This window comes from Gigantopelta aegis, chromosome 10 (assembly GCF_016097555.1).
Source record: "Gigantopelta aegis isolate Gae_Host chromosome 10, Gae_host_genome, whole genome shotgun sequence".
In the NCBI taxonomy this organism is placed as follows: domain Eukaryota; kingdom Metazoa; phylum Mollusca; class Gastropoda; order Neomphalida; family Peltospiridae; genus Gigantopelta; species Gigantopelta aegis.
In genome coordinates, this window is record NC_054708.1 from 26,602,163 (window position 1) to 26,615,227 (window position 13,065).

Consider the following 13,065-nt stretch of genomic DNA (forward strand, 5'->3'; position numbering starts at 1 on the left):
GCAAGTCTAAAAATATTTTTTAAAGATATTTTTTAATAAATTATTTAATAAATTCTGCAGTGTATACAATTCGCCGCATACAACACGTGTAACTAATATCTGGGTTCTTGCGTGATGATATAATAGTAGTGGTATTGGGTAAGTATTGGGTTAAGCCATTCTCACATAAGTTTGCGGATGATTTTTTTTTTATTCATATCCAGATGAATCATACTTGCTAATAATAACACTAAAAGTACATACTTTATTTAGAGTTATTTTTGGTCCATAAACAATAACCCTCAATAAGACAACTTGTCCATATAAAATGACGTCATTAGATATGACGCTCCCCGGGGACATAATTTTTACTGTCATCCATGACTGGTATATCATAGGTCGTGGTATGTGCTATCCTGTCTGTGAGATGTTGCCTATAACAGATCCCTTGCTACTAATGGACACATTTTGTGGGTTTCCTCTCTTAAGACTATATGTTTGACATCTAATAGCTGATGTTTAATAAATCAGTATGATCCAGTGGTGTCATTAAACAAAACAAAATCTTTGAACTGCATCCCATACATCTAGCTCGCATATAGATGTTGGTTTTTTTAATTTGAAATCCAAATACTCCCTGGGTTTTTGTTTCTCTTCTTCAGAGCCCCAGAGCTGGAAAAGTCCTTGTTGGAATGTCGTCAAAGATGAGAAGACCATCAGGGCGAATGTTTTCCATCCAGGATTCTCTCCCGAGACTCCCTGTTCCTCAGCTTGATGTAACACTACAGAAATATCTACGATGTATCACGCCACTGTGTACAGCTGAAGAATTTAAGAAAACTCAAAAAGTAAGGCCACTGGTACCATGATATTTTTTAAAATCAGATTTTGACAAATTTACTAGTCCTGGCTAGTGAATGTTTGGTCTGGGCTAGTGCAAATTATAAATTTTATTACTGTAATACATAGTGCACTAGCCAAAGCTTCTGTGAGGGCTAGTTATTTCCTCAAACATTTGTTAAACGCTGATAAAATAGGCCTATAATAGGCTATATTGTTTCATCAAGTCTGATAAAATAGGCCTATAATAGGCTATATTGTTTCATCAAGTCTGATAAAATAGGCCTATAATAGGCTATATTGTTTCATCAAGTCTGATAAAATAGGCCTATAATAGGCTATATTGTTTCATCAAGTCTGATAAAATAGGCCTATAATAGGCTATATTGTTTCATCAAGTCTGATAAAATAGGCCTATAATAGGCTATATTGTTTCATCAAGTCTGATAAAATAGGCCTATAATAGGCTATATTGTTTCATCAAGTCTGATAAAATAGGCCTATAATAGGCTATATTGTTTCATCAAGTCTGATAAAATAGGCCTATAATAGGCTATATTGTTTCATCTGATAAAATAGGCCTATAATAGGCTATATTGTTTCATCTGATAAAATAGGCCTATAATAGCCTATATTGTTTCATCTGATAAAATAGGGCTATAATAGCCTATATTGTTTCATCTGATAAAATAGGCCTATAATAGGCTATATTGTTTCATCTGATAAAATAGGCCTATAATAGGCTATATTGTTTCATCAAGCCTGATAAAATAGGCCTATAATAGCCTATATTGTTTCATCTAGTCAGTGGTTTACATATGTTTCAGGGGTGGGATGTAGCCAAGTGGTAAAGCGCTCGCTTGATGTGCGGTCGGTCTGGGATCAATCCCTGTCAGTGGGCCCATTGTGCTATTTTTTGCTCCATCCAGTGCACCACGCTGGTATATCAAAGTCAGTGGTATGTTTTATCCTGTCTGTGGGGTGGTGCATATAAAAGATCCCTTTCTACTAATGGACAAATGTTGCAGGTTTCCTCTCTAAGACTATATATATATATATATATATATATATATATATATATGTTTAAATTATCAAATGTTTAACATCCAATAGGCTATGATTAATAAATCAATATGCTCTAGTGGTGTCGTTAAACAAAACAATTTTTTTTTAATACATATATTTAATTTCAGATAGTTGAAGAATTTAGGCGGGATCCTGGACCTAAACTACAACAGCTGTTGGAGCAGCGAGCTCAGAAGAATATCAACTGGGTAGATTGTCTTCAGTGCATTTCCACTACCTGCACAAATCTTGTGGACTGAAATTTTTATATATATATATATATATATATATATATATATATATATATAGTAAAATCCTGTTGGGTCGAACTCGGAAGGGTCGAATATACCATAAAGCTCAAACTAAAAATTAAGTCCCAAGTTACACTTTCTCGTTGTTGACCGATGGGTTGGAACACTTTCTTGAGCACCAACGGGTTCAAGCCAACGGGATTCAACTACTATATATATATATATATATATATATATATATATATATATATATATATATATATATATATATATATATATATATATATATATATATATATATTAGTTAACCTGATCTTAGACCTTAGTTCATCTCTCCCATTTTATGAACTTGAATGTTAAGTGGGTAGATTTGTTTTCTTTGTATACATTAACCTATCTCTAACCTACCAGCCTCGGTGGTGTCGTAGTTAGGCCATCGGTCTACAGGCTAGTAGGTACTGGGTTCGGATCCCAGTCGAGGCATGGGATTTTTAATCCAGATACCGACTCCAAACCCTGAGAGTGCTCCGCAAGGCTCAATGGGTAGGTGTAAACCACTTGCACCGACCAGTGATCCATAACTGGTTCAATAAAGGCCATGGTTTGTGCTATCCTGCCTGTGGGAGGCGCAAATAAAATATCCCTTGCTGCTAATCGGAAAGAGTAGCCCATGTAGTGGCGACAGCGCGTTTCCTCTCAAAATATGTGTGGTCCTTAACCATATGTCTGACGCCATATAACCGTAAATAAAATGTGTTGAGTGCGTCATTAAATAAAACATTTCTTTCTTTCTATCTCTAACCTAAGTGCATTTCCTCTCCCATTGATTAACAACTTTAACAAGACATTAAATTGTTGTGTGTCAGCTAAAGTCATTTTAAAAACTCAAATCCATCAACTGGAAATAGAATAATTTAAGTAACATTTAACAGTACACCCATTCATTTGCTGATCAAAAGTACCATAGTATAAAAGGAGTTCCATCTCAAAAAGCAATATTTTTGTCATATCTTGTCGTTGCCATAGTTTCTGAATTAATGTCACTTATTTTTATGGCTTATCTTACCAGCTTTCTGATTGGTGGAAAAACCTGGCTTACTTGGAGGTTAGATCGCCCGTACCTATTAACTCGAATCCTGGCGTGATCTTTCCCAGACAAAATTATTCGGGCACTGACAGCATGATCACGTGAGTATGTTAGTATAGCTAACCTAAAGCTGTATTAAGTGTGCTCTTCTGGGCTCGGTTTTTCTGTCTTATCTGTTCAGTACAGGAGTTTCAAGGTTGAGGTGTTGAGTTAACTATTCACTGCTAGGTTTCTTCCCTCTACTGGGGGCTGGACATAGCCCAGTGGTAAAGCGTTTGCTTGATGCGAGGTCTAGGATTGATCCTCGTTGTCGGATCCATTGGGCTATTTCTCGTTCCAGCCAGTGCTCCACAGCTGGTGTAACAAAGGCCGTGGTATATACTATCCTGTCTGTGGGATGGTGCATATAAAAGATCCCTTGCTACTAATCGAAAAGAGTAGTCCATACAGTGGTGACAGAAGATTTCCTCTCTCAATATCTGTGTGGTCCTTAACCATATGTCTGATTCCATATATCTGTAAATAAAATGTGTTCAGTGTGTCGTTAAATAAAACATTTCCTTCCTTCCTTCTTCCCTCTACTATACATTATGTTGACATAGTCTGCTTGAAAGTGGTTCGTAACATCAAAAGAGTTAAACACAAAATGAAGTATTTCAGTCCATGTCCGTGTGCAGCATTATGCATAACCAACTTAATGGGAAGTGGGGCCAAATTCAGTTATTCCCAGTTCTCCTATAGGGAGTCCAAAATATAGGACTCGAGGGTCAAACTTGACCCGGACCAGAGTACCCGGCACTTATACCAGATGATGATCAGACTAAGGAATATAGTAAAATAGCATTATGCATCTTAATTCCATCGCTGAACATGGATGCCTAATCATGCCATTGTATTGCATTTAGAAACCGGTTGATATGTTCAGTGTTGTGAAGGATGGACGGCCAGTTTGAAAATAGGAACTAGTGCATTATCATATAATTATTGTGTAACATATATCGTTGATTATCTACTACTGAAATTATTGTCCTACATTGTCCATTGTATTATAGGTGATTATTATATTCCACCTTGTACGGGTACTCGAGTCTTCTCAACGGACTCGAGTCTTACTAGACTCGACCAGTGCCCGAGTACTCGTGGAGACCCTATTCCCCTACTGACTTTACTGTCATCTAACTTCATTTTTAGAATGATTATATATTTGATAAAGTAACCAGAATTGAATCATCTACAACAGTGAAATGTTCTGGAAGGTGAGGAGAGGCATACCACTTCCCTGCGCCCTCCCAATAGTGTGCATCTTTTGTTATACATATTAATAATTATTTACATTTCACCCACCACTGATACCTCTAGGGTCTCTACGAGTCCAAAATATTGGACTCGAGCACTCGAGAGTCAAACACAACCCGGACCAGAGTACCCAACACTTCCACAAGATAATTATGAGACTAAGGAATAAAGTAAAATAACATTATATATCTTAACTCCAGCGCTGAACATCGATACCAAACGATGCGCCAGTGTAGTGAAATGATGTGTTTGTATTTTTCAGGTATGCAGCTAAGATTGTGTCTGGTGCACTTGACTATAAAAAAATGATTGATAGGTAAATACATGTTTATCTAAAAACATCAATGTAATAGCAGGTTATTTTGTAAATGTGAAATATTTGAGACTTTGACATATGTTATCTAATATTTTTTATGTACTTTTATTGTACACCCAATTACCAAGGTAATTTTTGTGCTGGAGTTTCATTAAATATTAATTCATTCTTGACTAATATTCTTGTTAATATTCCTGTTAATATTCTTGTTTTTGCTGTATATTGTTTCAAAGTCTGTTAAAGGTGAGTATATTAAATTAATCTGTATTTTTAAGGCAATTATGAGATGTCAGTGTTGTTTTTGATACAGAGCCTCAGAGGAGCTGTAAAAGTGTGTATTACGAGTACAACAAAGTTGTTTTTCAGTGGGGATCTGCCAGTGGAGCAACTTGGTGGAAAACCCCTGTGTATGATGCAGTATTACCAAATTCTTAATGGCTGCCGAATTCCAGGCGAGAAGATCGATTCCCATGTGTGTTTTCCTCCCACATCAGAGAACCCACCACGTCATATTATAGTCATACACAATAACCAGGTGGGTTTTATTTTAAAGGTTTTATGGCTCTTATAGGTGTGGGTGTAGCTACCCTCTAATTATTTTTATCATATCTAAGACTATATCACAACCCTTACAACTGTCCACGGCAATTGGCACTGCCATGGAGATTGCCGGGGAGTTTTTAATACTCCGCGGCAATTGGCACTGCCATGGAGATTGCTGGGGAGTTTTTTATACTCCGCGGCAATTGGCACTGCCATGGAGATTGCTGGGGAGTTTTTAATACTCCGCGGCAATTGGCACTGCCATGGAGATTGCCGGGGAGTTTTTAATACTCCGCGGCAATTGGCACTGCCATGGAGATTGCTGGGGAGTTTTTAATACTCCGCGGCACATTTTTGCCTTGAAATATATTAAGGGTTTTTTAAAATGGCATTTTAGTTTTTTTTTGCCGTGGACATTTTCTTAATTGCAGGGGTTGTATCATAAATCAGTTCTCATTGCCACACCCCCCAAACGGTTACAAACATTTGAGGCAGTCTATATGCAGTGTATTCATTTGAGTACACTATTGTTTCTAGCAAACTTAAAATTTTAAAATCATTTTAAACTGGGTTTACAAAATTTATTATTTTGATACAGAAATTTACAATTAAGCTTGAAGGTCACAAAACATTGTTCTCAGGATATGTAATTTAGGTGCTTTATGCACCCAGTAGGGAGCACATATTTGGGAAATCTGGCTACATGCCATAAGACTGGTAACTGGTATGTAGTTGAAAATGGTAAACAAAAAACATTTCTCTTCAGCATCACCTGTCCTCAAACTAGTGCTCAAACTCATACCTAAGGTTAGCAGTCTGGTTCGAAGATCCCAGCAGTCAATAGGATGGCCTAAAATTCTTCTGTGCACCCCTTCCTGTTCCAGCAGGTTGTAGCCCAGTGGTAAAGCGTTGGCTTGATGCACAGTCGGTTTGGGATCAATCCCCGTCGGTGGGCCCATTGGGCTATTTCTCGTTCCAGCCAGTGCACCACGACTGGTATATCAAAGGCCGTGGTATGTGTTATCCTGTCTGTGGGACGGTGCATATAACAAATTCCTTGCTGGTAATGAAAAGGAGTAGCCCATGAAGTGGCGACAGCAGGTTTTCTCTCTCAATATCTGTGTGTTCCTTAACCATATGTCTGACGCCATATAACCATAAATAAAATGTGTTGAGTGCATTGTTAAATAAAACATTTCCTTCCTACTTTCCCTTCCTGTTACGGTCAAGTGACTGTAACTTCCTTCTTTTTCCTTCGTTCTTGTGGTTCAGACGTCTGTCCTTTCGCTCTGTCTTAATCTGAGTCCATCTGTTGTTTTCACTTGGTTTATTTGGGAATACATTTCTACATGTTGTTACATTATTGTTGTACATTTATTTTGGTTTTAATCACTTTCTTTAAAGTATTTCCAAATTTATTAATTGTCGTGCTTGCTGGTCAACAATCTTCAGTCGCCCTTTTTTAAAATGGTGGCTCTTTGTTTGCCGGAATTGTACAGACTCATGTTGTTTTCTTTATCATTACAGATTAGTTAACAATGTCAGATGTTAGTACTTCTCAAGTTGTGCTGTCTTGACTCAAATGCAAGAAATTCATGACCGTGTCGACCCCCATGAACTCTTGTCTGGGCTGTCGATTGCTGTGCGACATAGATAGGAGATGTGTTCATTCCCTGTCTTGGAACTGACAGAGTTCAATGTGTATCTCCAAGTCCTAGCCCAGCGGGCTAAGCAGGCCAAGTCTGATGGCTCCAGCTCCTGCCATGCAACCTTCCATCATTGATTCCATATCCAAGATATTGAAGATACTACTGAGTATGCTTCAAGAGACCTTTACGGCAATGAATGCCGCCGCGGTCACCAGTCCATGAACTTCGAGCAGCTACGGTTACTTCTGCAGACCAGCAACCATGTATGGCTTCCGTCATGGCGCTTGCTGCAACCGGGCCTGCAGGTAATATGAACCCATGCCCATGGGAATCCTGCAACTACATCAAGACGATCATCACACTCATCTCAAGAGAAGAGCCGACCACAGCTTTCACAAGTCATTCGACGTAGAGACACTAGATCTACAGTCTAGATCAAGCTTTATGGGTAGCTGATGGATCCTGATGAAACAGTACACATTCTGGAATTCGTCATAGGTTTTCGCTTGCTGTCATTGGTTCGAAGTTGCAAGCATTACGGTTTAGGGTTGAAGACAGTACATTGGACCGGTCAACTGTTGGCACTGGTTTGGGATCCCATGAAGTGTACTTTGGACCGTTCCAACTGTTCATCTGTTGGTTGGTGAATTTACCAAGATATCTGGTGGGTTGATCATTACATCGGTTGGTGCCGGAAGTCTGCAAATCAATCACCACTTCTGCTAGGTTCGTTGAGATTTATTATGCAGACAGCTGTCTCCTGGAAATTTCAATGGATCGGTACTTGGCGGCCAGTGACTATCATCCAGTTGATGTCACACAGCTCAGTTGTTACTACAGTCTATTGTAGATTGTCAACCCACCACCAGCATTCATGTACGATGCAGGGAAGATAGTCTTTTTGCTGCTTGCTTAGCATCGGGTGTTGGGACCGTCTTGGACTCCAGCCGTATGGTATTTGCATTGTTTATCATCAGTGTATATCGGGAATATAGCATTGTGGCCTGCTCTGCCTTAGGTGGCTCTTGGCTGTTTACCAGGATCACTGCTCCAATGTCCCGGTTCCTGCATTGCTGAACGACTGTTTCACAAAGTGCCAGAAAAAGACGAAGTTAGCTGTTCATGACAACTTCTTACTTCAGTTCTATGCGACTATCAAGGTAGCCACAGACAACGTGTCAGCCACAGAGTGCATCAATCGGCAGGGCGGAACACATTCCAGCAGTCTGTTCAAGTTGGTAAACACCATTCCACTGCAGCTACGAGCCTGTCACATTCCAGCAGTTTCGAACGTCCTGGCAGATATATTGTCCTGACCGTCCTCTCCACAAGTCAGAGTGGATGCTTAACCCATGGGTGTGCCAAAGGCTTTGGACACCAAATCTTGACCTGTTCGTGACACGCTTCAATTGTCAGCTTCAGGTGTATGTTTTACTGGTTCCAGATCCGGAAGCTCTTGATCTGGATGCATTGGCCATCAGTTGGGATGGTTATGCTTTCCCTCCATCAGTGCTGCTTCCCAGAGTGATCCAGCAGTTTCAAGAGTTTTATTGTCGACCACTCATCACTCCATTGTGACCAGGCAGAGTCTGGTTTCCCGACCTCATATGTCTCGCGGATCCAGATCCTCCTATAGTCCAGAGGATATGTGAATGAATTGTGCACTTTTTGATAAAAGCATGGAACTTGGTACACACATACTACACATCATGGATATTAGTTTTAAGACTGGAGGCATTCTCAATACCATCTGTGTTGGCAATGGCGGCCATTTTCCAAAATGGCCACCATGACAATTTCCCCACATAAAGGCATGGGAAAAATAACCCCAAATAATATTTTATTGTCATTCTATGTTTAACTGTTTCCATGAATAAACATCTAGACTTAAAAACTAAATAGGAAATTGACCTTAGATGACCTTTAGAGATCATTTCAAGGTCATAACTGTAACAATTTATCAATTCTTAATGAAGCTCTATTAAAATTGTTAATGGTTGTTTCCCACCAAATGTGTTTTTTAAAATTAATTTTTTGTTTTGAAATGTGCATATATTTTATACCTTAAATACAAATCCATAAAACAGTATAATAAAATAATTAATTTACTAATAAAAAGTATTAACTTTATTAGACCAAAAGATCACGTAATGTGTTATTGGGTACAGTAGTGCCGTAGATAGTGTCATGCTCTGACTGACTCTGTCTACAAATAATTCTTTGAAGGTGAAGAATTGGCTGCTGTTTTGGTGACTTCTTGAAGTAGATTTTTATGTTTTCTCTTTATTTTTATCATGCCATGGAAAAACTATAAAGTATGCTCAGTACTAGGACATAACAGTTTTGATATTCTGGAGTTACATGTAATTATTCATAAATTATATATGGGATCGATTAATTTGTAGTTAACTGCCACAGATAAAAATGCAATTTAAAATGAATGCAATATCATACTTACAACTACTATTATACACCATTAATGGTTCATATATTACTTTTCTTTTATCAAAGTCTGTGTTAATGTGAATATTAGGCAAAGGGAATCTTGCTACAAATAAAAATTTAATTTCAAATTAATGCAATATGATACTACATGTACTATTATACACCATTATACACCATTAAAATGAGTGCAATATCATACTTACAACTACTATTATACACCATTAATGGTTCATATATTACTTTTCTTTTATCAAAAGTCTGTGTTAATGTGAATATTAGGTAAAGCGAATCTTGCATAAATTTCCCATTAATCACTCACCACACTAAATTTTTTTGTGTTACTGTGCTTGTATGCATCTGCAGCGTCCTCTGCAGCTGTGCTAATGTTATCCATATCACTTACCACTCAGCAGTCCTTTCGTACGATGCCAAGGTATGATTGGCATCCCACACGAAGAACATGTTTTTGGATTAGTCCCAGGGCTTGCTCTGGGCTATTAGAAAGTTTTGCCAAATTATCTAAAAAATGCAACACCTATAGCTATTTTCCAACAAAAAAATAAATTATCATACAATTTGTTTTCGCCAGATTAAAATAAAATTTGCCAACTGTTCTTAAAATTTGCAATTGGCGAATTTGGCAAGTGGCAGAGTTAGCCCTGAGTCCATTCTGTGTTAATAGAATAGTGTCTATTCCTAATGCCTTTTCATGTGGACATAACATTTCTGGCTCTTGTTACACTATCCTCTGTTCTTCCTGTCATCTATTACCTCTTAAGTAGTCAGAAAAAAGGGGCGGGACATAGCACAGTGGTAAAGTGCCCGCTCAATGCGTGGTCGGTCTGGGATCGATCCCCGTTGGTGGGCCCATTGGGCTATTTCTCACTCAACCCAGTGCACCACGACTGGTATATCAAAGGCCGACTGGTATATCAAAGGCCGTGGTATGTACTACCCTGTCTGTGGGATGGTGCATATAAAAGATCCCTTGCTGCTAATCGAATAGAGTAGCCCATGAAGTGGCGACAACAGGTTTTCTCTCTCAATCTGTGTGGTCTTTAACCATATGTCTGACGCCATATAACCATAAATAAAATGTGTTGATTGCGTCCTGAAATAAAAACATTACCTTCCTTAGTCAAAAAAAAATATCACCTATGCTGCACACAACTATTATCTGCAGTAACCATTGTATTTCACTAATCTGTTATACTGCTGTTACCCAAATAGTGTTAAAAATGTCACATTTAAAAGTAAAAATAATGCTCTAATGGGAAAATAAAAAAGTCGACCTCAAAATGTGAGGCAGTCAAAACCAATCAATTAAATTCATCAGTATTTCGAAAGAGTCATTTTCTGATCTCACTTAAATCTGAAGGCATTGATTTTTTTAAAAATATTAATTATTTACAAATATTAATTTTTAATGATGAAGAATTAAAATTATGAATACATAACCAATTTTGGGGTGATTAGTATACAGAGCAAGTCTTTTTTTTTAAACTTCCAGATTTCTGACTGGCACAATTAGATCATAATTTATTAATTCTTGATGTTAGGCTTAGTGTACAATGTGTGTGTGTGTGTATATATATATATATATATATATATATATTATATTATATTTTATCAGCTCTCATAAAGGGCACATGATTTCGCATTCATGTCATACATCCTTGCAGTTTCAAGTGATAAATTCAGGATAATGACGGATTACTTGGGAGGTCTTGAATGTGATCACAAAATCTTAGCTGGACCCAAAATCCGAGGGATCAACCTTTTTAATCACCTTAAACTGAGTTATTCAATGGCCTAATTAGGTATTAAAAATTAAAATAATGTACATAAGAATAATGTATACAAAATGTAATTGAAGACAACCATTTTGGATTATGACATCACTGGTCCAAGTGGGGCGTTGTATGGTTAGCCCTATATTAACTTTCCTGATGCACATGGTGACCAAAAAACATAACAAGCAATGATATTTCTACAGACACACATATATCCATACTCAATGAACTATGAAAAAGTACCGACATGTGCGATGGCAGTTATGCCTTTTGGCATTAATAAACTTATACACAATGGGTACATTAAATCTACACACATCTGTCTACATCTGTTAGGGTAACCTAATAATAGATAAATTGTTTTCTAAGATAAATATTGTTTTATACATTACTCACTTTAAAGGTAATCGATTAAATGTTATTTTGCAGGTCGACTTTTTATGGTTTTGAAGCTACAATTACCCCTAAATATCACAGTGGCCACCAAATATTAGTTTTGATATCCTTCTTGTAGCCTAAAGAATACATTTTGAGGGCATATGTAATCTTAAAATGGCTCAAAATAGTATTCTGGGCTAATTTGTACGTCATAATATTAAGAAATATCCACAGTGGCCATCTTGGAAAATGGCCACCATAGCCACCACAGGGCATATTGAGAATGCCTCCAATCTTTAAAATGTTCTCTATGATGTCTATGATGTGTGTGCCAAGTTTCATGCTTTTATCAAAAAGTGCATAATCTGGTCATTTTGCTCCACATATCCTCTGGACTACTACATTGTAGCACTAACCGATTGGGATCGTCTCTTGCTTCATCCGACATCGAGACTGCATCATCCACGCTTGTTCCAGCTACACGCGTGGACTTTATCTCTGAGGGTTTGAAGAAGACAGGGTTCTCTTCCAAGACCATGACGGTGATACTGAAGGCACATCAGACATCCACTGCTGCTGCATATGTCTGTTGGCTTTGCTTTCACCGATGGTGCATACGACAGAAGCTGAGACCTCAGACTGTTCGTGTGGAGAAGTTAGCAGAGTTTTTGCTGTATCTCCGGTCCACTTTGAAACTCAAGGGTTCTACCATAGCTGGCTAAGTCTCGGTCATTGCAACAGTTCGTGACTCAGCCAACTGATTCCAAATTGGCAGCAGTTTTTGAGATGTACACTATGATAAAGGGTTTAAAGCATGAAGACCAGGTTCAACATTTTCGTCTACCAAAATGGGACCTGAATCTGTTCTGAGGGCCGTGTCCAAAGCACCTTACGAGCCCATAGTGGAGGCGTCCTTAGATGTTTTGACAAGGAAGATAGTGTTCCTGCTTGGCGTTGCTATGGTGGCCAGAATGTCAGACATCCATGCACTGGACGTGGACATGGTGCGGTTCCACAGAGACGATACATCCATCACACTGGGTCCGCATGATGTACAGGACTTGTCTTTATATCCTGTACGAGCCCTCAAGCACTACATCAAGAGAACAAAGCCTTTCCACAAGCATTGAAAGTGACTGTTCCTTTCATGCAACCAGAACCACATCACTAAGAACACAGTGTTTACCTGGATTCAGTCTACAATTCTGTGCTCTTACCAAGCTGAGGGATTGCTTCCACCGTCAGCATCTAACCCGCATGAACTACATGCACTTGCCACCATGATGTCGCTGCACTGCAATACACCTATTAACAGTATTTTAACAGGGTGTGTTGGGAAGTTACTTCTCCATCTACTATCTGCAAGATGTATCTACCGAAGATGTTGATGGATTCCATCATCTGGGTCCTGTGGTCGCAGCAC

General features: G+C 38.3%; 1 protein-coding gene across 1 annotated transcript in view; it reads left to right on the forward strand.

Moving 5' to 3' along the window:
* The window catches only part of LOC121384058 (carnitine O-acetyltransferase-like), a 28,299-nt gene that overhangs the window by 1,147 nt on the left and 14,087 nt on the right, over positions 1 to 13,065 (forward strand). The window contains exons 2-6 of the mRNA XM_041514257.1: positions 642 to 827; positions 2,013 to 2,093; positions 3,205 to 3,323; positions 4,781 to 4,834; positions 5,201 to 5,369. Coding sequence (XP_041370191.1) covers positions 642 to 827; positions 2,013 to 2,093; positions 3,205 to 3,323; positions 4,781 to 4,834; positions 5,201 to 5,369 — 609 coding nt within the window. The remainder of the gene's footprint in view (positions 1 to 641; positions 828 to 2,012; positions 2,094 to 3,204; positions 3,324 to 4,780; positions 4,835 to 5,200; positions 5,370 to 13,065) is intronic.